Source organism: Manacus candei, unplaced genomic scaffold (genome assembly GCF_025592945.1).
Source record: "Manacus candei isolate 608988 ecotype Guabito, Panama unplaced genomic scaffold, ASM2559294v1 h1tg000039l, whole genome shotgun sequence".
NCBI lineage: Eukaryota > Metazoa > Chordata > Aves > Passeriformes > Pipridae > Manacus > Manacus candei.
The window spans coordinates 2,522,537-2,547,277 of NW_026138087.1; the positions used below are offsets into that span (position 1 = coordinate 2,522,537).

Below are 24,741 nucleotides of genomic sequence, written 5' to 3' on the forward strand. Positions count from 1 at the left end.
TAATGGTGGCAGGTTCTTCTGATAATAAGATTAGAGTTGCTGTCATTTTAAGCTTGTTATGTTAATTTAGGCATTGTATACCCGTTTTGGTGTTTAGGAGACTTGCCTAGCTGGATAGCTTAGTTGATGGTGTGGTCCTAGAGGAGCTGCTTGGTGTCGGGTACTGGGTTTCTATCTCCCATGTGAAGAGAGAGTTGTTTGTAGGTGAAATGTTTCTTCCTTCCTCCCTCCCTGGCGTGATGTAAAATTGGGAAAATGCTAATCCATGTTTAGCCTTATAAGTAATAAATTTGGAATCAATAGGTAGCTCAAAGCTTTTCTTCAAGCCCTTAATGCGTGGGTGTTTTTATTTTTGGGTTTGTTTCTGTTGTTTGGTTGGTTTTTTTCTGTGTGTGTAGTTATTTGGGGGTTTGTTGGGTTTTATATTGTGAGAGAAACTATGGAAGGAAGATTCTTGTTTGACCTTAATTCACATCTCTGTGAGATGATGTGGAAGCTTCTGTATGGACTTGTGTCCACGGTGGGATCTGTGCTGATGGCAGTTTTTTCTGACTGGCTTGATGAGAGAGATGGCTGAAGGTGGAGTTCCCATCAAGAACTCAGTTCTGTGTCTGTTGGATTGAGCATTGCGTGGTGGCAAGAGCCATGTCAGAGCAGCTCAGGTGTGCTTTGTCTTTGTGTCCTAACTGGCATTTCTTAAAAGGCATGTTCAGTATTTTGTGTTTGGCAGCCAAAGTGTAAAATTACTGACATCTTACAGGGCTGTCTTCAGGGTGTACAGACATGAGTCCTGCTTGAGAGCATCTCAGGTACTTGGGAAATTTGTTCTGTTTGATTGTAGAAGCATCAAGTACACTAGAAGTGATTATGAACCAAGTAAACTTATGCAAGTACAGAACACAAGATTTTTTTTTTTTTTGCAGGATGAGAAAGGAGAAGTCTTGTAAAAGACTTCTGTGTTGAGGCCTGTCTGAACAATTGGGTTATGTCAGAGCATTGTTGGATCGGAGGAATACTGACGGAGAACGCAGATGAAACATTGTGATATGTGAGGTGGAGCATTTGTGTGCTATTCTACACTTTTTTTTTTTTTTAGTTAGGGGAAATAAAATACATCTGAAACCCTTTAAAGGAAATGTCTGTTTACTTGGCTTGGTACATGGAAATGCTTTGTCTTCAGTCTGTAGCTTCTGTGGAGAAGGCAGGATTTTCTGAGAAACCAAAGAGGAGTTTTCTACCAAAACACAGTTGTTTTCCCCTTCTGTTAGACACTGTGTCTTTTATCTCTATCCCCTGTATGGTATTTGGTGTCATGTTGAAAAGGTGAAAAGGCAAAACTGTAACTGTAAGAAAACTCTGAATCTAAATGGCAACTTTGAGACTACAGGGGAGTGTAACTGGACCACTGGGTGAGAAGTCTGCAAGCTGCAGGTTGAAGGAGGATCTCTTCTACCTTGGAAAAGGAAAGATTTTTAATCTATATTTAATACTATAAAATAGTCTAAAATGTTTTTTTTCAGTAAATGAATGGCTTGATGTTGTTCTGAAATGGTTTAAATGGCAGCACATAATACAAACATTCTCAAAACTTTCCTGGAAGGAAGTTTTCTCCTGGTCCCTCGTGGGTGTCTTGGTGCTGTGTTGTTTGTGGGTGGATTGCTGCTTCTCCTCGTTCTCCTTGGGTTGTTTATTTTTGATCACACCACGCTCATATTCTTAGCTGGAAGGAGGACTGGAAGATTTTTCCGTTCGAAACTTAAACTGCATAAAAGACCTAATTTTGGGGAGAGGATGTGAGTCGGGGAGAGACATTTTCCTATTTTGACTTCGTTCTTAGCAAATATTTCATAGTGTTAGGAAGAACCACGACCAGCTGTTCACTATCTCCCTGGGAGGAGGTTTTTTTCAGTTAGTCTGAGCAGTTGGGATTTTGCATGAGTTGGGTGAGCCAAGAATCCTTCCGACGGCTCCGGATTCGCCTTTCCAGTGGTGAAAATCTGTCACTTGGCTCCCGAGCAGCACAGCGGTTCCTCTCCCTTGCTGCAGCAGCCTGTCCTCTGGAAGGAGACAAATGGCAAGTCCTCAGATGAACCAAAACTGGCCTCAAATTGGTGGTGTAGGTGCAGGGAGCAGTGATGGGCGAAGGACCCTGGTTAGGCAGCAATGGAAAGTTCTTAGGACCGGGCAGGAAACCAGGAATTGCTCTCATCAGTTTGCCAAACTGGAAAGAGCAGCCTGTGTGGGTATCACTTGGAAAAAGTAGTGCTGAGGAGCAACAAGGAATGCTGCAGGACTGTCCCACTGTTGGCATCAGAGCCACTTGAATCTGAAGCTGGAAGTCCTCCCCTTCAGCTCCATGTTCCCAGGTTTGGAGGAGGAGGAGGGCAGAGAGGCTGCAGAGCAGCAGAGGGAGGTTTCAGAGGTGCCCTTGAGATGAGTATTTGTGTATTGCCAAGAGCTGACCAGAGGTTTTGTTTCTCAGTGATGCTGTTGAAGAGATAAAAAAGAAATTTGGGAAGTAGTTCTCAGCCTGCCTTCTTTAATGAAAAAGGTTGAAGCTGAACATATCCTAGGAAGTGCTGAGCAGGAGACAGAAGGCAAAGTTGTCTGAACTCTGCCCTTGTGACAAGAGAATGGATGGGAGGCTGGAGAGACCTTCCGGGAGGCCTGAGATGAACCGCTCGCTTCTCTGGTTCATCTGCCCACACAGATGGATTCTTGGGGCATTTATCTGCAGGAATCTCAACTTGTGATGCTCATGGGACTGCTTTGAAACTTTAGAGACACACATGAAGCTGAAGAAATAAAATAAATTGTATTTCTGTCTCGATGAGCAGTATTCCGTGTGGAAATAGATGGCTGCTGTACTACAGACAGTGCTGCTTTTATGCAGAGGTACTGAAGTGTAATCAGTTGTAGGGGTGGCTGGGACACGTGGTTTGTCTGTCAGGCAGAGTGGGGTTTGGATTGATCGTGATTTTGGATTGGGATTGGCTTTTATTTTTTAATTCCTTTGGGGTTTGAAACAGGGAATTTTGCAAGCTGTTGAGTTTATAGAGGGGTGATTAAGATAGGTTTTTATAATTTAATAAATGTTACAATGACTACTTCACAGGCTTTAGAGTGTGTTTGTGGAACGCTTAGAGAAGAGTCTTCTCTAAACTGCTTGCCCCCTCTGACAGGCAGGCTAGCACAACTGGATATTAGGGGTTTCCCTCTCTAAATATACCCTTCTCTTCCTTAATTTCTACGTCTTTCACAGCAAAACAAATGGAGGGCACAGGGAAGTGGAATCTTGCGACGAACTTGGACCACTCAGCGTCTGTTTTCTGAAAAAGGCAGATATGATGGGTTGCATGTTCTGTAGACAAAGTTTTAAATCAGGGTTTTCTTGAGCAAGAGTCTGCGAAGCTCGTGTGTGTTGTGTTGGAGCTGATGGTATGTGGAAAGTGCTGCTGCTCCTTTTGGTTGTTTTCTTTGGATGTTGCTTTAGGAGGCATCAGACTTGAAGTGAGATAGCTGAAGCCAACAAAGTACTTAAAAAGCAAATGCTTAAAGGATAATTAGGTCTATTTTGGTCAGTTATATCATTCTTAAACCAAATCTGTTACTTTCCAGGTGGAATCATTTATCTTGGATCAGGATGACCTCGAAAACCCCATGTTGGAAACAGCTTCCAAATTGCTGTTGTCGAGTACTGCTGATGGTGCTGACCTGAGAACAGTAGATCCCGAAACCCAGGCAAGATTAGAAGCTTTACTTGAAGCTGCGGGTAAGTCCTCATGTCCCGTACGGGTTTAACCCCGGAGCCCTTACCCGAGTCCATCCTGGAATCGCTTGCATAAGGCTAATCCACGGGAGCATGATACAGCTGCAGCTGTACCACGGGGGGGGCTCGGCAGGGGTGTCAGAGAGGGGAAAGGAGTTCACAGAGAGCATTTCCAGGTTTGGACGAAGGTGCTTCGCGTCACATTGCTCCAGTGTCGGATTGCTAAAAGCCTGTGTCAAAATGAACACCTGACCTCTGCTTGCACCCTTGTATCAAACCCTAAATTGCTGAGCGAGGGTTTATTTTGTAACAGTTGCTGTATGAAAAGCTTTAGTAGTTGCTTCTATTAAGTAGTTGTCATTAGTTGAAAAGTGTTGCCTTCTGTGGATTGGAGGGCTTTAATCTTGTGCAGCTTTTAAAATTCTGTTGTAAATGGTTAATCCTGTCGTGGTGGAAGCTGGAGTTGACTGTGCTTGGAATGTTTCTGCCGAGGGATCTCACAGGCTCAATTTGAACTTGTCTGTTCTCTCCCTCTCCCCGCCTGGCGCTGGAATTGCAACGGCAGGAATCGGGAAGCTGTCGACAGCGGACGGCAAGGCCTTCGCAGACCCCGAGGTGCTGCGCAGGCTGACCTCGTCGGTGAGCTGTGCGCTGGATGAAGCTGCCGCGGCGCTGACCCGCATGAGGGCGGAGAGCACGGCCAATGCCGGCCAGACCGACAAGTAAGGCAGCCAAGGCAGCCCCGGGGCGGGAACTGCGCGGGCCTCGCGCCACGCTCATGTCGCTGCTGCTCACGGGGGGGTGGAACTCTTACTCAAGCAGAATGGGTACCAGGTTATCACCTGGGATTCTCCTGTTAAACGTTTCTGGACTGGCAGGTCTTGCAGTGGAGAGTGAAGCAGCAATTAAAGCCACTTTGAATTCAGGAATCACGCTCTGGGGAATTTATTGTGACCAGCTGTAAAAGCATTTCTAAGCTCTTCAATAGTACGGGCCTTAGAACTGTACCAAAAAGTTGCAGATCCTAGAATGGGTCATTCAGTGGCAGCATGAGAGTAGCTTTACGATCAAAAAACACCTTTTAGGGAACTTCAAAAAATGCCTTTTTAATTGAGGGAGGAAAACAGTCTTGAGGAACTGGGGCTTCGTGGTGATCAGCATCACTTAGGACCCTGGACAGAGGCTCAGACAGGGATTCACTACTCCTATGCTGGACTCCTTGGCTTTAGTAGTTGGATTTTGTCTTACTGGGTTGTTTAGGGGGGAAATAAAAAATTTATTTGCTTCTGGGCTTTCATTAAGCTTAAGTAAAGTGGAAACATAGTTAGTAGGAAGAACAAGTGCTGCTGTGCTGGCTGGACATTTGTTCCATCTACACCGAGTAACTCCAAAGGAACATTCCTTGATGAGGGGACATGACACATGAAAAGCAGAATTATTTTGGGCTGTGGCTGCTTCTGTTCTATGTGCATCCCTCCTTCTCCCCAACCTCTTCTTTCTTGGGAGCAGTGGCTGTTGCCAAAGTTTTTACCAGGACAGAGGATCTGAGAAATAAAAATAAACATCGACACGCTGTGCACAGACGTATTTGAGAACTAATTCTCCATATATTAAAATTGTGTCTGGTTACAAGATTCTGGTGTTTTCAGCACAGCACAGAGGGGAAGTGGTTTATTTTTTTCCAGGACGAGAGTGATGCGGATGATTCGTTTTATTTTCATTACCAGTTACAGTGCTGAACAAATAAAGCTTTCCTAAAATGGACAGGTGATTTCCATGTCCTCTGGTCCTGGGGTCTCCTGGAAGTGTTTCTCCTGGAAGCTTCTGTTAAAAATTAATCACAGGAGTGGATGTGGACATGACAGTTTTCAGCCGAGTTAGCTGGGAAACCTCAAGTGTAAAACTGGCACCTCTTTAATTAGCAGTTGGCAGGTTTTTAGCTCATGTTTCCTTTTTTTGCTGACTGTGTCCTCACGGCAGGTTGGATTCCAGGCATTTCAAGCCCAGTCCACTCTCACTGCTGAATGCTCTCTGTCTTTAGCCGCAGCTTGGCCGAGGCTTGTTCCGAAGGAGATGTAAATGCCGTGCGGAAGCTGCTCATTGAGGGCCGGAGTGTGAATGAGCACACGGAAGAAGGGGAAAGCCTCCTTTGTCTGGCCTGCTCAGCAGGATATTATGAGCTTGCGCAGGTTGGTTTCCAGGCTCTTTGTAGTACGTGTGTGTCGTACAAGAAGAAGTGTGAAATGAATTTATTCCAGGCTTGGGCACCTGGAAGGGGGTGTTAATGGAGCGGGAAATGTCAGTTTGCTGGCAGACGAGTCTCACACATAAACTGGATGTTGCTGATGCGTTCTGGGTGCTTACTTTCTGTAGGGGTTTCTCACACAACACCGTGGGGAAAGTGGGGGCTCAGGGTGGTGTTTGAGGCACTCCGGTTTGTCCCTCGGGTGTTGTTGATCCCTGTGTGCTGGCAGGTTCTCCTGGCAATGCATGCCAATGTGGAGGACCGGGGAATCAAGGGAGACATCACGCCTCTCATGGCCGCTGCCAACGGTGGGCACGTCAAAATTGTCAAGCTGCTGCTAGCTCATGGTGCTGATGTGAACGCACAGTCATCCACAGGTGAGCAGCGTGCTGGGAACCCCTGGAAAGCTGGGATTTGCGCTTGCTGGGGAGCTTGGCCTGGAAATTTGGGAGGAGTGGCACTCAGCCAAGCAAGGCAGAATGCTTCCTTGTGGTTTTACTGTTTAAATTCTTCTCTTTTTTTTTTTAATGAAACTCTAAAATGTTCTTGGATGCAGAAAAAATACTATTGGATGCAGGCATACAAAGGTGGATCGGGTCACTTAGTAACTGACAAGTGTTTGAGTATGTAGGATTTGTTGTCACGTTTTAAGCACAGTTTGGTAAGTTTGTGTATACACGTAAAAATTATTTGATGACAGGTCTGGGAAACCAAGGGGAAAATAGGAAACGTGAGAAAATGGCCCCCTTCCCCCTCTTCCTGTGAGAATTTGGTAGGCATTTGTATTGAAGTGACCAAATTGGGAAGTTGTTTTAAGTTTCTGCAACCTGGAAGTGGAGAGCTGGTGTGGAGTCAGCAGTGACTGACGAAGGGAGAGATGGCCCTGAGTGAGGAGGAGAGGGGTACCAGAAGACACCTTATTTACTTCTGTTGTATTTTTTTCAGTGAAGTAGTCTCAGTAACAATACTGCCTTGACCTTTAACTTTTTTCAGGGTATCTTTCATAAAGGCAGATTCTTGGACTGTTTCTGTTCAGATTGACGTTTTTGTGGTTTGTCTAGGGAGATGTGAAGATGATGGGCATTTTGGAGCCAGCCCTTCAGAGGTGTTTAAAACTTGATTTAGAAGCAGCAGTTCATTCTGCTCCCTGTTTTGAGCTTTCATTCTTAGAGCACAGTGTGTCCCTGCTGATTAACAGGAAAAAGGATGGGATTTTGTGATGGAAGCTGGGCTGGCAAAGCGAAGAGAGGTGCATCAGCAGAGGCACAAGGAGATCCTCAGTCTGTCAGCACTGAGCTGCTTGGTGCCATTATTTATTTTCCCCTCCCTGTAGCTTGGAAAACCCTGTTCCCTCAGATATCTAGGTAAAAACAGAACGGACCATCAGGTGAAGTTCCCACTGTAGGAACACCCTGAGATTGTGTTTCCAACTCTCCTTCTGTCCGGCTTTAGGCAACACGGCCCTGACCTACGCCTGTGCCGGGGGCTACGTGGACGTCGTGAAGGTGCTGCTGGAGTCGGGCGCGAGCATCGAGGACCACAACGAGAACGGCCACACGCCGCTGATGGAGGCGGGCAGCGCCGGGCACGTGGAGGTGGCCAGGGTGCTGCTGGAGAACGGCGCGGGCATCAACACGCATTCCAACGAGTTCAAGGAGAGCGCGCTCACCCTGGCCTGCTACAAAGGTACGGGGGCACAGCCCGAGAGCTCGTCTCCAACACGGGGTCCTTCAGCCCCGGTGTCTAGGACCAAGTGCATTTAAAGGCTGTGAACAGACACTTTGTGATGCTTTTACCCTGGCGGTGACATCCCACAGCGTGTGTGTGCCATGTATAAAATGGTCCGTGTGGAGAGTTGAAGTGTCAGGATATAAACCTTTGGTCTGAGTTATGATGCTTAAAGATGCTCTGTGAAATGAATTAGGAGACAGGGAACTAGTACTATAGAATAAGCATGCTAGACCTTCTGTATTGTAGCTGTATTATAAAGAAAGCTCTGCTGAGATACAGAAATTTTTTAATTTTATAGGACTTAGGACGTGAAAAACATGCAGAATCAAAGAGCTTGCCTTTTAGGTGTCAATGCTTAGGCAACAGCCCTTTGTTGTCTCCCTTAGGCCGCAATCTTGCATCACCCAGTGAAGGGATGAAGATGTTTAATTAAGAGGCCAAATACGTTCCCTCAGCTCAGCAACTGCTGTTATAGTCACTTAGGACATGTTTTATTGGAACCATTAGGGTGGCCCATGGCATCACAGAGTAGTTGATGTTGGTAGCAGAGATACCTGTGTGGCACCTGTGTAGAAGCTGGGTCTTAGCATTTCATTCATGTTTTTTGTCTGCCTTGATAAATTCTTGGTTCACTGTTGCTGGAGGCTGTCATAAAGGGGGGGGGGGATTTTTTCTGTGGTGGCTATCAGAGCAAAGACAACCAGTGTTCGAAAGAGAGAAGTGAGACCCCAAAACCCTTCCTCCCTGCGGAAGTGTTCTTGGCCTCTGAAGCCTGAAGTGAGGTTGGAAAGCAGAGGTGAAAAGTTAAGACTGTGTGTGTGCAGTGAATTGGATCACATTTATAGTAACTACACTGTTAAACCCCTCTACATATCGATTGCAGAGATACAAACACGCCTTTCCAGAGGAAGTGGGTATTTTGTGTTACAGTGTGGCCATCCATTACCTTCATTATGTGCTTTAGACGCTTTCTGTGAGTTGTGAAACGCACTTTCTCAAGCAGTTTCTCTCTGTGAACTATTTTCTCCACACAGGCCACCTGGAAATGGTGAGGTTTCTGCTGGAAGCTGGTGCAGACCAGGAGCACAAGACAGACGAGATGCACACTGCTCTCATGGAGGCTTGCATGGTAAGAGACCATGGAATTTACAAATTACAGAACTTCAAGTGGGAGCTTTTGTCAGTATTTGTTGAAATACTTTTTAGAATTCTAATGTGCTAAACAGGATGTGCTGTTGAAGGCATTTCACATACCTAGATGATGTGGAAGGAATATGTAAGCTGAGTTGTCTGTCAGTGTAGGTGGTTACCCATGTAACATGTTTCAATGTGGTTCATATAGCCACGTGCTCCTTGAAAACATACAATCAGAAGCTGTTTGGGAAGCAACTGGGAAGTGGAAGGGGAAATTTTTAACTTCTTACTAATCAGTACTTTGATGTTGCTGCTTTGTCCATCTGAGGCAATTGTATTCATCTGAATATGTAATTTCACTGTTAAACTGAGAATTCATCTCTTAAACTTCCTTCTTCTCCTTCTCTCCAAAGAGATTGCTCATGGGTTGGGTTTTTCATGCCATTAGCCTTGTGTAGTGTCACATTGTGAACCCGTGGCCATGGAAGAGGGCAGTAAATCCCTGTTTAGCCTGCCCTTCCCTGAAACAACTGCAGCGGTTCTAAAATCAGCCAGTTGTGTCTATTCAGGGAAGGTAATGGCTTTGGATGGGGGAATCATTAACAGAAACGATTATACTTCTCAAACTTGTTGGAAAGAAAGTCACGTAGATAAACAGGACTCCAGCTGTCCTTTATCTCACCCTGAAATCTTACTAGAGCAGCCACATAAATATCCTGGGCACTGGCCTGGCAGGTGATGATAAAATTACCTTGTTTGATGTGTCAGTCATATTCTCATCAGGACATCTTTTTGGCACAGCTATGGATCAAGCCTTCCTTTCCTTGCCACTGTTTCCCCCCCTTTTACCTCCACCAACAGACCAAGAAAAGGCCATAAGACTCACGAAAACATTGAGACCTAATTTTTATTAAGAATTACTGAGCAACAGGAAAAAATTGTTCTCTCATTTCTGCAGGAAGCTGTTCCTAGGGAGGCATTTCCACGCTGCTGCTCAGAGCTGGCAGACAGTTGAGAGTCTCATACCTTCAGTTCTGCTGCAGAGAGGAGGCAGCTTTCTCCACCAGTATTTAAGGAGCTTGCAGTGTGAAATCAAGCAGAGCAGGGACTCCCATCTCCGCATGTTTTTTAAGCAGAAACGGTTACTGCTGTCCAATAGCACAAGAAAACCTCCTTCTCTAGGACAGCATTGAACATGGCTGTGTGTTGCAGAACTGTTTATCTGTGGCGTAGCGAGGGAGGGTTTAAACCTTGTCCTACAGGGCGTTCAGGAAGAGAGTTTTTACAAACTACAGCTAATATTGATTTAATGCAAATGAGGTGTTGGGCAATGGCACTTGCCTTGTGGGAGCCAGAAGCAGGTTGGTCTGGTTTGCGTTTCCTCTCGCCGAAGCACCGATGCCCACAGAGCTTCGTCTCTAAAATCCACCTGGTGCTCTTGTGCAGCTCGCTCAGGGACTTCTTCTGCTCTTTTAGCAGCTGGGAGGCTTTTCCTGGCTGTTGTAGGAGAGCTGAACGGCCCCACCCCATGGCAAGGTTTATGAAAGCATGGATCCAATTCCCTTGTGTGGTGAAGCACCAGCAGTTCTCCTCCAGGCTGCTTGGCCCACATAGGAAGCTTTGAAGCCAACCTTGGTGCTGCTGTGTGCCGTTCTCCTCCGGGGTCGGGGTGAGCACTGAGCTGTCTTGCCAGAGCCTGATGGCTGAGGAGCCGTCTCTGCAATTCCCTGAGGAAAGATTCTTTATGGAGTCTTGGAGTTTCTCCCTAAAATAGTACTGTCATTTCATGTAAAAGGTGAATATGTCCTAGTTAATGTCCTAGATATTTTTCCAAGAGGAAATCGTGTTTTGCTCCCTGGATATCAGAAGAAGGTATAAAACACTTGGGAAAATGAAGCGGAAAAATGTCAGATGCAGTTTGGTATTTTGTCTGGAAAAGAACTTTTTGGAGTTGTGGTTTCCAGCTTGGCAAGGACGGCAGTGGCTGCGATTTGCTGCCTCTTAGGACTTAATCTGAGATCAAGGTGTACTTAACCTTGTTCAGAGACAACCTTGGTTCCTGGGAGCAGCTGTTTATTCTCTGCAGCCCTCCCCTGTTTGGTGTGTCAGGTTGTGGTTACTCCAAGTTGGAATGATGGCAATTTCCTCATGGAGAAAACCAGCTTGGAGGGTTTGTGCTGTTGTTGGAGCACAGCGACCAGGCTGGTCTCTGCTTCTGTCTGAACAGAAGCAGAATGGAATGGCAGTTGGATGTGTCACTGTCAGGCCTCCAGTGTAAACACAGAGCTGAAAAGCCACTTCAAATAGCTCCTGAATTTATGGCATACTGAAAACATGACTGAGATCCTATGCTCAAATATTTCTGAAGGAAGAAAGAACTTAGGAGCTACCTTTTGGTAGAACGAGTTTGATAGCGTGGTCACGGTACCTGGAAAACCCTGCCAGGATCCTGCCAAGGGAAGGCTGTTGCTCTGGTGGCTCCTGGGATGTGTGAGAAACCTGTGACAAATAGTTTTGGTTTGGCTTTCTCTTAGAGGGAGAAAGTAGGTCCTGACTCTGCTGTTAAATTGAACAGTGAAATAGTTTTGCAGGAGTCAAGAGGCAGGCCAGGTCAGTGTACACGGCTGCTTCCTGAGAAAGGAGGGAAGCAGAAAGATTGCAGTGTTGTTCTTCTGGAGGAGGCCAGCTTCTAAAATAGTGGTGAGCTCCCTCTCGACTTTCTGGGCTTTATTTTGGGGTCTCCCCCCTCAAGTAAGTTGATCCCAAACACTTGAACTTGAATCTGATATGAAGAAGTTGTCCAGCTTGTCACTTGCACCATCGACAGGCAGTTTTGATATGAGGTTCATGGCATTTTAGTTTTGAATTGAACCATATTCAGTAAAAACGTGCTCGAGGTTTCCTCAGGTGCTCGTTTAAGAGGAGATCTTTAGCCTTTATCCAAATGCTCAGAGAAAACAGGAAAACTGTTAAGCAAGTTGAATTACATTTTTGGACTCGTTTTACTCACCCCTTGCCTTCTGTGTGTGCGGAGGGAAGTTGAGCCTGTGACAAAGCTGTGGAGAAAAGCAGTTGTTCTGTTGGCCAGTGTGTTGACCTTGGTTTCTGGACTCCCCAGGACGGCCATGTGGAAGTGGCAAGGTTGCTGCTGGACAGCGGTGCCCAGGTGAACATGCCCGCGGACTCGTTCGAGTCCCCGCTGACTCTGGCAGCCTGTGGCGGGCACGTCGAGCTGGCGGCTCTGCTGATCGAGCGGGGGGCCAACCTGGAGGAGGTCAACGACGAGGGCTACACACCACTCATGGAGGCAGCTCGAGAAGGCCACGAGGAGATGGTGGCACTGTTACTGGGCCAAGGTAACTACTGGGGGGCCTGCTGGGGGCTGGAATTCCCCAGGCAGCTGTACAGCTCTGGGGGGAAAAGCACTAAGTTATGGGATTTTCGTTTGCTTTGGTGACAGGGTGCCTCGTGAACTACGAAATGGTTTGTCTGCTGATTCTGCTTATTCTAACTGGGGGGTTTTGTTGTTTTTAGGAGCAAACATCAATGCTCAGACAGAGGAGACGCAAGAAACCGCCTTAACTCTGGCTTGCTGCGGAGGGTTTTTGGAAGTGGCAGATTTCCTCATTAAAGCAGGAGCTGATATAGAACTTGGGTGTTCCACACCTTTGATGGAGGCTGCTCAAGAGGGACATTTGGAGCTCGTTAAATATTTATTAGCTGCAGGTATGGAGTCAATTTGTTAATGGTTTTGTAAAGGCTTAATCTGACTCTAAGAGAAAAATATCTTTTTCAGTATTCATTACATTTTCATTAGCAGCTTCTTGAAGTTGACTGCAAGGGTCTGTGAAGCCCTAAATAATTTACTGGATGAACTCTTAATTTAGCTTTTGAAGATTGAATTGATGTGAACTTGCTTGGGACTGGACTTACAGTTTATTTCTTTATTCCTGTGGAGTACGATGAAATTAACAGTTTAATAGCTGTTGGATTGGAAGGGGGAAGTTTAATTTGCTGTCTGATCTTGTAAAGATTATGCAGACTTGCATATTTTCTGTACTGAACTTCATAAAGCTTTCATGGTTTTGCCACCACTTTTTCAGGGGCTAACGTGCACGCCACGACAGCAACAGGTGACACGGCACTGACATATGCCTGTGAAAATGGCCACACTGATGTAGCAGATGTCTTACTTCAGGCAGGTGCAGATCTGGTAAGTCATTACCTTTGTAAAAAAATCGAATTAGGAAATAAAATGATCGACGTCTGATGATTTGTTAATTTTTTTGTTGTTGTTTTTGTGTTCACTGCTTAAGATTTACACATTTGCAATACATTTGAATACAGTTATAGCAATTATCTTTTAGCCTTTTCTTCTAACTGAGAAATGGTGATGGTTCTCTAATGTATTTTAGGCTGTTTAATTACCTTAAAGTGCTGAGGTCTGTTGCACTACCCAGTTACTCTGATGACTGATGTCTAAAGCATTTCCAAGCCATTCAAGGTTGCCTGGACAGGCAAATAGGGGATTTTGTTCTTTTGTCACGGTATTCAGCTTCGAATTGTTGAGCTGATTCTGGGTTAGTCCTTTTACCTGCAAATTTGTTCTGTTCCTTATGCAACAGACAGTTCTGTTTGGATATGGTCTATTTGGTGTAATGTAACAGAGTTACAATGGTGGAGGTAAATTGATTTATACATTTCAGTAGGCTTGTACGTCAGTGTGTTGCCAGAAAGCTCAGTTAAATGTGGCAGAAGACATCCTGTTTAACTAAAATCCCCGCCATGTGCCTCAGTGCTGCTTGTCCAAGAGTCTCACACCTGTGCAGAGACAGGTGGTAGATGGCTCACTTGCCTTCAAGATACCCTCAGTTCAAATGTTAGCTGGACATTTACGTCTGAGTTTGTGAAACACTAAAAAAATGATGTTCCATGTCTGAGACCTTTCCATTCAAAAAACCCCGGGACTCACTGGCCTCCTTTCACATGCAGTACTTTGGATTTTGAAGCTTTTCTTTGTCTGCTCTAGGAGCATGAATCGGAAGGTGGAAGAACCCCTCTCATGAAAGCTGCCAGGGCAGGTCATGTTTGCACTGTTCAGTTCTTGATTAGCAAAGGTAAGAGCGTGGAAAGGTTTGGGTTCCCCTGATGTTAGAAATACTGAGTTAAGAACATGTCAGAACTAGTGTAACTTCCTTGGATTTGTTTCAAATGTCTTAAGTAGGTCATTGATTCTCAAATGAGGCATGTAATGATCACCTCTGTTTCTGCTGAGATTAGTGCAAATGCAACTAGTGATAAAAGTAGTGTATTCCAGTCTTTAATTCCTGGTAAAAGCATCAGTACTAGAGGTTACTGGGGTCTCCATGCCCCCGGTGCAGCCTTGGAGCACTGTTTTGAGGAGTTTTAGCTTCAGGTGCCTGTAGGTTTCCAGGTTTGGACTGTAACTTGCTTGATGCTTTAATACAGAGCCTGGAATTCTTTCTTACTCTCTCTTGAGCTGATTCTGATGGTTTTTTCTTGTCTCTGCCCTGTATGGAGCAGGACAAGCCACCAAGATGGAATTTTCCCCGTGTAGATTGCAGAGTAGTTAAATTCTGTTGCTTTTGGTAGAGTTGTTTTGATGGAACTGTTGAAGTCTTTTTTTTTTTTACCTGATCTTTTCCCCCTGTGTTTTTGCAGGAGCAAATGTGAACAGGACCACAGCTAACAATGATCACACAGTGTTGTCACTGGCCTGTGCTGGAGGTCACTTGGCAGTTGTGGAGTTACTGCTGGCTCATGGTGCTGATCCCACACACAGACTGAAGGTTTGTCCTTCAGCTCCCTCATTCTCCTCTTAGATAATTTATCATCCATCTTAAAACTAAGGATACCCAAGCGAATTCTCTCCTTTTGTATTCTCTGCAACTGATGCAGCATGTCATGATTTAAATGGAAATAGGATGCAAGAGCCGGTGTTTCCACAAGCAGGTGTTGTGCTCATGAATATATTTATAGAAGTCGGGGTTAGGAGTGCAGGTCCATTGATCACCATGAATGTAAAGGTTGATCTCCAGTTGCAAGGTTGCAATTGTGGAAGAGGAAGGAAACATTTTAAAAGTACTAATTTTTTTTTTTTAAATAGTTCATCGAGGCCTTAGGTTTAGATGTGAACTTGCTGCAGATGGAGTGAACATTTATTAAGGCAGACAGCAGGCACTAGGTACTGCACTGTGTCTCCCAAAATGCTGTGGTGTTGTTTTGGTGATGTCGGTGTTGTTTTGCTGGAGCTCTTCTCTAACTCCGTGATCTTCCCCTCTCCAGGATGGATCCACTATGCTCATCGAGGCAGCCAAAGGTGGTCACACCAGCGTGGTTTGTTACCTTTTAGATTACCCAAACAACTTGCTTTCTGCTCCTCCACCCGATGCCACTCAGCTGACCCCACCATCCCATGATCTAAACAGGGTAAGATTTCAGGGCCGGTGGGCTCTGGGCTTTTTTGCAGTTCTTTTTGCAGCTTACTCAGGAGTTTAAAGATGAGAGAAGAGTCAGTCATGTCATTTCATGAACACACCAAAAATTACTTTGAGCTGTCATGAAAATGGGGAAGGCTTTTGAGCATTATCACATAGTGCTTTCATAATTATTATTAGTCTCTAGATATTATTAGAAAAAGTGTTGAGAGGGGGGGAAAAACAGCAAGAGTAAAGGTCTGCATTAATGAGGCTCTTCAGAATTTAATTTGTGGCCCGTTGTGGCTTGTATTTGCTGTACCACAGTATAGCATTGTGCCATGCTGAGTGTGGTTTGGCAAGTAATTTTTTAGGTTAAAAATGCAAAGTGTATCGAGATCAGATGATCTCCAGTTGTTAATTATTGAACTCAGCATATTAAAAACCGTATGAACTGTTCTTAGTGACAATTGAAGTCTGCTTTTCTAACAGGTTTTGTTTACCTTCTGTTGCATTATAACTAGCATAGAGTATGAGAAAAGTAATCTGTTAGTCTCCGACGTTTTAGGCTCCTCGAGTACCAGTGCAGGCGCTGCCCATGGTCGTCCCACCCCAGGAGCCTGACAAACCCCCTGCTAATGTCGCCACAACCCTTCCCATCAGAAATAAAGGTCAGTCGTAGTTCTGCAGCTTATTTTCTACATATCCTTCCGAGGCAGAAGGTAGAGACTTGCACTTGTAGCAGAGTAGTTCCTATGAAGAGTGTTTATGGATTCAGTCAAGGAAACTGCAATTTTGAATTATTTATTTATTTATTTATTTTTGTAAGGATTTGCTTATCCACCAAGTATCAGTCATCTAACCCTGTAATCACAAAGCGTCAAGAAATCTGCCTAAGTAAATACGTTAAAATCTCTATTAGTCTGACATACTGGACTAATGCAAAATGTCACCCAGAAGGCTATAGAAATTGGATAATGGAAGTTGCAAAAATCATGTTAATCTCCACATTGTAGTTGATTTGATAACTTGTGTTTCCTTAGGCTAGCAGTCTCGGAGTGGGTTTGACTAATTGGATTGAAGGCGGAATTTCTTGTGCTATAAAATCTTTAGTCTGATGTGGCTCAGGTCCTCCCAGGACTAAATTTGCATCTATTTTGCTGTTGCCATTTTGACACTTAACGCTTTCTGTACGTAAGAATTCTCTTTCAAAACCAATTTTTATCAAGGATCAGCAGTAGGAAATACAGGCGTGCATGTCCTAAAATTAATCCTGTGTGTACACTTGTATTGTTCTGGAGATACAGCGAGGATGGCTGGAAGAAGCCGGGCACCTCCACTGCCTCAGATCCTGGGTTTTGATTTGCCTTTCGCCCTTCAAAATTAACCGATTGTTGCTTCTCCACCTGGTATGGCAGAGCATGTCAGCTGTGTTACTGGGGACTTCTGCATAAAAGACCAGTTGGATTAGTCCATCGCTCGTTCTTGCAGGAAGGCTGAAATATTTGCCTTGCTTGGGCAGAGAGCTGAGTTTTGACACAGGCAAAATCATGTCTGCTGTGGATAAAATGTAGTGGCTAAACACACCCTGTTAGATCCTGCTAAATCTAAATGACTATCCTGGGTTCTGGCGCTGTTTGTCACCTGAGCAAAGCTGGATACCTGGAGCAAAAGGATTCCTAGTCCTAGAAAGTGTAAATGTACCGAGTACTAAAATGTACCGAGTCAGTCGCAAAACCAGTGGCCCAGACCAGTCCCCAAGATGTTTTTGCATCCCTTGGGCTGTGTTCATCCCTAAGCATATGTTCATGACCTAACAGCACACCAGACACAGAACACCAAGTAAAGAGACAGCATCCCCTTGCTTTTTTGCTCCCAGTTTTCTTGTAGCAGCACTCGGTAACAGCGGCTCGAGACAATCGCTTCCTTTGGCAAAAGCATAACGATTGTTGGAGTAGACCTGTCACCGTAGCACAGGGATACCTGGGCTGTATGTGCAGAAGTGGGTCCTGTTAAATTGCAGTCCGGCTGCCGGGTTCCAGTGGGTAGGTGTTCCTGGAGGGCCTTCAGTGCACGCTGAGCTCCTGTGGGTGCTGTGCCTTGGTGCGGACCCGGCCGGGCAGGGCCCAGCAGTAGCTCTGTAATGAGGATGCCATTCGTATGCACTTCCATTGGTTCTGAGGGGGTTTCTTTTTCACACAGCTGCTTCTAAACAAAAGTCCAGCAGTCATTTGCCAGCAAACAACCAGGATGTACAGGGTTACATCACCAATCAGTCTCCAGAGAGCATTGTAGAAGAGGCTCAGGGCAAGTTGACAGAGCTGGAGCAGAGGATAAAAGAAGCCATAGAGAAGAACGCTCAGCTGCAGTCCCTGGAATTGGCACACGCTGACCAGCTCACCAAAGAGAAGATTGAGGAGCTGAACAAAACGAGAGAGGAACAAATTCAGAAGAAACAAAAGATTTTGGAGGAACTGCAGAAAGTGGAGCGAGAGTTACAGCTGAAAACTCAGCAGCAGCTAAAAAAGCAATATCTAGAGGTAAAAGCGCAAAGAATTCAGCTCCAGCAGCAGCAGCAGCAACAGTCTTGCCAGCATCTGGGACTACTGACTCCCGTTGGGGTAGGAGAACAACTCTCAGAGGGAGACTATGCACGATTGCAGCAAGTGGACCCCATCTTGCTTAAAGATGACCCCCAGCAAGCTGCTGCGCAGACGGGTTTTGCACCAATTCAGCCTCTGGCCATGCCACAAGCTTTGCCTCTGGCAGCAGGTTCCTTACCTCCAGGGTCCATCGCAAACCTTACAGAACTGCAAGGTGTTATAGTTGGACAGCCAGTGCTGGGCCAAGCACAACTAGCAGGGCTGGGGCAAGGAATACTCACAGAAACACAGCAAGGGTTAATGGTAGCCAGCCCTGCTCAGACGCTCAATGACACGCTGGATGACATCATGGCAGGTGGGTTTACGTTGTTATGAGCAGGTATAATATTTGCTTGACCAGTTGAGGGTATGTCCACTTCTTTCTATGTGTGTGTGTGTGTGTGTGTGTGTGTTTGTGTCTTCCCATGAGCTCTACAGCAAGTACCACTCGCCCTCTGATCCCTGTCTTGAGGAGTTGGGAAAACTAGCTTTAACCTTTCAATTTGCAGGGCCGAGCTAATGGTGCCAGATGGTCAGGTTGGTATGGTGGAGGTGGCAGTTTTAACTCTTCGTAACTTCTGGGGGCCAGTGCCAGGTACAAACAGTTGTATTTTGATCTGATTGTAGCTCAGAAACAACACATTGACAGTACTGGTTAGTACTTTGGACTAGCGGAGAGCTGACTGGGAGGAAGGCTGTGAGCAACTGCAGCACCACATTAAACCTAGAATGTGTGAGGAGCTTATCTTCTGAATAAGAGCTGCACTAGTAGGCCTTAAATAGTCTATCTAGGCAAAGTTTTTACTCCTATTTGGAAAAAAAGATGATAATCCTATGACTTGTAAAAATAACTCCTCATAAAAATGGCTGCTTTGCCAGCAAGAACCATGTTTAGCCTGACCAGAGGCTTGTCGTCACTTGTGAGAATTCTTTGCCCAGTGACATCAGTGCTTTAAGGCTTTGAGTAGTAAAATAAAAGAATGAAACGGGTTTTATATGTGAGTTGTTAGCGTTGCTTACTTGACACCTTCAGTTGTGTTGCACTTAATCCCCTTTCCACACTAAAGCAGTGGCTGTGGTGCTCACTGTGACTCCTCAGCTGAACACAGAGGAACTGGCAGGACAGTCTTGAAAAATGATGTCACTTGATGAAAATGTACCAAGGTGCTCTTGCTTAAGCTGATGCACTTCTGTTTTCCCGAGTGCTGTCTGTTTGAACAAGTCAGCTTTGCAAAGCATGTTAGGATGAGGGATGTGTGCCAGGGGCAGCAGGTCTCCGAAAAGGTTTTAGCCCAGACCTGGTCCTGGTGTACTGCAGAAGTTGGAGTATAATGGAGCAGAGTGAATGGAAGGTATGGTAAATGGCTAAACTACCAGGTGGGGATTGTTTAAAACACGAGGAACAACACTTTTTAAATTAGGCACCTAATGAGTGACCTGGTATCCAGGCAAAGCCTCATTACAGATGACAGAAAGTTAGAGGAGCTGCGGAGATTCTTTACTGGAATTCTCTTGTTAGAAGTGAAGCCTAGACATAGACTGGGAGTGAATAAAAATAAATGGATGCATGAAAAAGTATATAAAACTACATTTATCGTGCTTTGATAGTGAAAATTTCTTTCCTGTGGAGATGCTGGGATACAGGGCAATAGCAATTCAAGAGTTGGGATAATTACAGTTCCTGGTAACTTATAAAGAATCTTTGCAATGCTCTTCAGTTGTGTTTAAATATAACTTAAACCCGGAGTTAGGACATTTGCCATGTGTTTAACTGCATGTAACATGTTGAGAGGGCGTGATTTCGGGTCACCTGCCACGTACCCAAATTGCTGTGCGTGCCTTTTGGAGCATGGCAGGTATTTGCCCTGTGACTTGGAGTGAATGTTTTTGTACTGCTCAGCCCCACTCATTAGCATGTGTGTGCACACATGCACCTGGGAACGAGGGCTCAGCTCACTTTCTGGAAGGGGCTGATTTTCAGGGGGTTTTAAGTGAGAGCAGACACAGACCTGAGTACAGAAAGTCAGTGCCAGCCTGAATACACACATCAGAATTCAGCATGGAGCTGAAATGGGCTCTGTGTAACACAGAACATTTAAACAGCACCTGAATGTTTGATAGGTAGCTCTGTGTGTGGCTTTAATAGAAGCTTCTAGACTGTTGCCATGGATTTAAATTCCTGTTTCTGAGATGCCTTGAGTTTAGTTCCGTGGCAGAGCTGTGATTACAGCACCAGTTACAGGAAACAAAGCTTCACCTTGACTGTGCAAACTTGATTTAATGTGCATCTCTGTGCCTAATTAGTTGCAAACAATGAGTAAGTAGTAAATAATCTTTCATTTTTACTTTTCTGATCCTGCTGGAATTGAGGGCATGCAAAAAGTTTACTCTTGAGCTTCAGGTGTTCTTGTTTGCTGTGAGGCTTGTAAGAAGTAGTATTTTTTAGTATTAGTTATGTAAGTCTTGAATGAAAACATTTAATCTGTTGAGTGGTATGGTAAAGATATAGAAAAAAAAAAAAGGCCCTGTTTTTAATAGTGAACTTTTTTCCAAGTAGAAACTATTGAAAGGGTTGAGTCCCAGAGCCTCACAAAGAACTTCAGGAATCTTGAAGCACTTGATAAGATGAATTCCTGGAAGCGACCTTGTGGGATGAACCTGTCTAAATACATGACAAAGAGTCTGCATTGACTGTAGGTCCTTATAACTGTGGAGTGCCAGCATCCCAGGAAAATCAGGCTGTGTGCCAGCTGGGACCCGAGCAGGAGCTGGTTTGGTGTGGGACTGCCCTGCCCCAGGGCACCTTGCACGCTGGAACTAATAACCACCCCTGGAGCCCTCAGTCCCAGGAGCAAGGCTGGGTTTGCACTGGAATTCGGAACAGAGCTTGGGCTGTTGTAATCCGAGGCATGTTCTGCATCTCAAGTGCTCTGGAGTGATGGTGAGCCTGTGTGACAGGAACACGGCTTGTAAGAACTGAGGGCACGGGAGGAGCTGGTGTGGAACAGGCCTGGAGAGTTGGCCTGAAACCAGTTGGAAAAAGCTGAGGTGTGCAGTGCATTTCTTGTAAGGTGTTTTTGTATGCAGTTCCTCATCTTGGCTTATTGCAGTGCAGTGTGGAACAGCCTTTATCCGTGCACTGCTGACCTTCCAGGAGATAAGGAATGAGTGCATAAGGACAGCACTGTGCCCACAGTCAGACAGCACTAGTGAGACATGGAATGGTCCTCCAGAAGAGGAAAGGGGAGTCTAAAGGTGTAAGACAAATGCTTCTCGGGAGGGGGAGAAGGGAGCTGCTGTGAGGTGACCTTTTTTCATTTAAATTATGAGAAAGTTGAGATGTGCCCAGAAAGAAATCAAGATAAACAGCAGCTCTAGTATCAGTTAGCACAAAACTGATAGTCTGAAACACTCTGCTAGTGAACTAGCTTTGCAGACTTGGTTAGCCCAGGCATGAAGTAATGATGTTTTCATGGTGGAGTACAGCCTTGGAGTTCCATTTTGCCACTAGTCCATTAGAGTGGGTAGAAGAGCAGAGGGAAAAGATAAATACGGACTATCAGTGTATTTAGATTTGAGGACCAGGCTAGTTGGCTACTCTTCCCAGTTCTCAGGGATGTCGTGAAAATCTGGCTTATTGAAAACTTGGAATGTTTGAGTTTGGGCACTGTAAAGGTTCTGTTCGTCACCCTTGGCACGGTTATTATAAATTACAGCTCTGCACAGGTAATGTTGAAATAAATATCATCAAATCATTACCCATAAAAATAAACGTTGTGTCCTAGTGAAATGTGCTGTAGGAATATAAAGTATATTTGTGGATTATTGATGAATCATACGTGTCTCTCTCTTTTTTGGGGGGGAAGGAGGGGTTGGGTTTTTTTCCTCCCCTTCACTGCAAAAGTGAAGAATAGACTTTACCTGAATTAAGGCCTTCTTAACTAACTTTTTTTTTTTTTTTTAAGTCTAAGAACTTTAATAGTGTCTCTTGTAACATAGCAGATGTTCCTCAGTCCCCATACTGGGACAGGAACAGGAATTCTTAGCAACTCTTTAAAACACATGTGCTGGTTTTGACCTTACATCAAAATATTTCATCATAGCTTCTTTATGTCTCTTTTAATCCATACCAGTGGGATTTCTAAGGTGAGATAAGTTTGCAAAAGGCACTTGAATGTAAAGATCAAGGGAGTTTGAATCCTGAATTCTGATTTACCCTTAAATATAAGGTTAATGATACTTTTTGCCTTAGAAGTTGGGGGTTCTTTGTTTCTCACAGTGACATTTATTAGCTGCTTTGCTGGGATTTTGTGTAGGAAGTACAGAAATTAATAATAAGTGTAAAACACAGGTGCTTTGCAGAGATGGGAGCACACAACTTGGAATGTTAGGGTACGGGTTCTGGGGCATCTGTTGGAAAACTTTGTTTCATTTTGCAGTTCAAGGTACTTTTGTCAACTGGACAGAAGTGAGCAGTGCTTCGTTTGCTCCTTTGCTGTCACACCTGAGAAACACCTGGAGAAGTGACAGGGAGAAAACAACCCACTGAGTTCTTTTGAGGAGAAGTAGGAAAATGGGAGTTTTTCCCCAAAGGCTGTTTTAGATTCAAGTTCTCTCTGTACTTGGAAACCTGCTGTGTATGGAATGAGTTTCGGGGAGTGTGGCAGTCAGTGCTCTCTGTGTCATGTCCACACACTGTCATCCCTGTAAATGGTGTTACCTTTGCTTACCTAACACCTTGGCCAAAGTCTCTGCAAACTGGCTGTTCGGAAGCTTCCACTTCTCTGGTTTCAGCAAATTCTGCCATGTGAGCATCCTGACCCTGTTGCTTTTTCTTTGTGTTTATGGGGGGGTGGAGGGTGAAGGTTGGCCAGACCTTTATATGAAAATATTTAAACTGTTTTAAGAGAAATGTGTAGATACCCGTTGATTGGAGTTGTTCTACAGCCCTGCTTCTAAAGGTATGGAACTCTGGTCCAAATAATGGCTGATTTGTTGGAGGAAAGATCATCGGGTTAAAAAAAAAAAAAAATAATAATTTTTTTCTTGTGGTGGGCTTCTAGAAAACATGTCAAGCTGATACTTAACTCTTTCTTTGATTGAATACAGTAAACCTTTTTCATAGTTAAATTCAAAGAGTTAAATGCTCAAAGACTGGGTTAAATGCGTGGAATATATATGTTGGTGGAAAATAGAGTTTTCAGGGAGCTCTGTCTGTCGGTGGGAGTTCCCTTTATTGTCACGTCAAACTTGGAGGTGTTTTGCTTTGACTAAGTGTGGTTCTTCTGTCCAACAGCAGTGAGTGGAAGAGCATCTGCAATGTCAAACACTCCTACCCACAGCATTGCAACCTCAGTGTCCCAACCTCAGACGCCGACTCCGAGTCCCATCATTTCTCCTTCAGCCATGCTGCCCATCTACCCTGCTATAGATATCGATGCCCAGGTGAGCCTGCTGCTCTCACAGAGCCACAGAGCTGTTTTTCTCTGCACCCTGAATAATTCAGCAGTGGTAAACAGCTCTCTTGCATAATGGATTGGGGTCTGGGGACTGGATTTGCTGCTTTTGGAAAGCCCGAACAACTCCCTGGAGAGTTGCAACTCACTCTACTCTGTGCTCTCACCAAACAAAAGAGAAGGTCTCTGAATGACTGAACACTTGTATTTTTTATTCCTTTGTTGTCAGGCTTATGAGAAACAGCAAAGTTGTCTACTGACAAATTAAATATGTTTCTGGCCTAATACGCTAAGACAAAAATAAGCCTTAGAATGTTGCACACTGATTTTTCTGGTTGTGCTTGAAGTTGTTGGCCAGTGATCACAGACATATGGAAGTCTTGAAACTAATAATTTCCGTGAATTTTTTTTTTTACAAGAGGAAATAATTCAAGCTCTCATTTCCACTAAAGAAAGGGCTTTTTTGCACTGAAAATAATTGTTAAAAGGGCGACTTCGTCTTGACTTAGAGCTAGCTGGCCGTCACCAAAAAGCATGCACATACTGCTTGGGCATCCATGTGTGCAAAACTCTGGGCTGTACATAACACGGCTGAGGTTTGGGCAGCATGCAGTAGAGGAAAGGCATGGGATCTTTGTGGAGGAAGGGAGAGAAACCTCTGGAAAGCCAGTCCTGGGTACCTCAGCTGCCTGTGGCACTTGGCTTGGTTTCTGCTGTGACCAAGCCTTAGGTTGAACTGGAGTGTTAAGATTAAAGATAGAATTCTTACCTTCATTATACCATCTAAAGGTCACAGTCAAGCAGTGGTAAAGAAGTTAATCTGGTTAGGAGAGCACAGATGACAACTTAGTTCCTGAAGAATCTCAGTTCTTGTCAGGATTTTTCTTAAATCTCCCAGCAGAGCTGACTCGGGAGGTAGAATCCTGTTAGGAACTAGCACACAGAAGATAGTTGTACGGGAATCAATAAACACATCTTTAGCTTATAAATTTTTTTTATTGTTTTGGCTAATGTACAGTATAACATGGGCTGTCCTTGAAAAAGCAAATCTTTATCTTGTGTACGTGGTGTCTGTTTTAGACTGAAAGTAACCATGACACAGCCCTGACACTGGCTTGTGCTGGAGGCCATGAGGAGCTGGTGCAGACCCTGCTGGAGAGAGGAGCCAACATCGAGCACAGGGACAAGAAAGGTGGGTGTCTCACCATGGCAGTACAGACCATCTCTGCTTTTCCACCCTCTCATCCCAAATAAATCCCCAGTAAACCCAGTCCTTTTGTGAAGCCTATTTAGGCTTGATTTTCAGGTGGTTTAACTCGCATCACTT

The 24,741-nt window shown here is 44.8% G+C and overlaps 1 protein-coding gene across 8 annotated transcripts in view; it reads left to right on the forward strand.

Annotated features, from left to right (window-relative positions):
• ANKRD17 (ankyrin repeat domain 17) overlaps positions 1-24,741 on the forward strand; it is a 70,931-nt gene that overhangs the window by 32,256 nt on the left and 13,934 nt on the right. For 3 of the 8 annotated variants that reach the window (XM_051794494.1, XM_051794496.1, XM_051794498.1), the window contains exons 2-17: positions 3,619-3,772; positions 4,335-4,491; positions 5,811-5,958; positions 6,244-6,391; positions 7,467-7,700; positions 8,780-8,874; positions 11,998-12,235; positions 12,414-12,605; positions 12,983-13,092; positions 13,909-13,996; positions 14,562-14,689; positions 15,186-15,329; positions 15,885-15,987; positions 17,519-18,274; positions 23,255-23,403; positions 24,495-24,606. In XM_051794494.1, coding sequence (XP_051650454.1) covers positions 3,619-3,772; positions 4,335-4,491; positions 5,811-5,958; positions 6,244-6,391; positions 7,467-7,700; positions 8,780-8,874; positions 11,998-12,235; positions 12,414-12,605; positions 12,983-13,092; positions 13,909-13,996; positions 14,562-14,689; positions 15,186-15,329; positions 15,885-15,987; positions 17,519-18,274; positions 23,255-23,403; positions 24,495-24,606 — 2,956 coding nt within the window. The remainder of the gene's footprint in view (positions 1-3,618; positions 3,773-4,334; positions 4,492-5,810; positions 5,959-6,243; positions 6,392-7,466; positions 7,701-8,779; positions 8,875-11,997; positions 12,236-12,413; positions 12,606-12,982; positions 13,093-13,908; positions 13,997-14,561; positions 14,690-15,185; positions 15,330-15,884; positions 15,988-17,518; positions 18,275-23,254; positions 23,404-24,494; positions 24,607-24,741) is intronic. The other 5 variants (XM_051794495.1, XM_051794497.1, XM_051794500.1 and 2 more) reach the window with 3 other exon arrangements.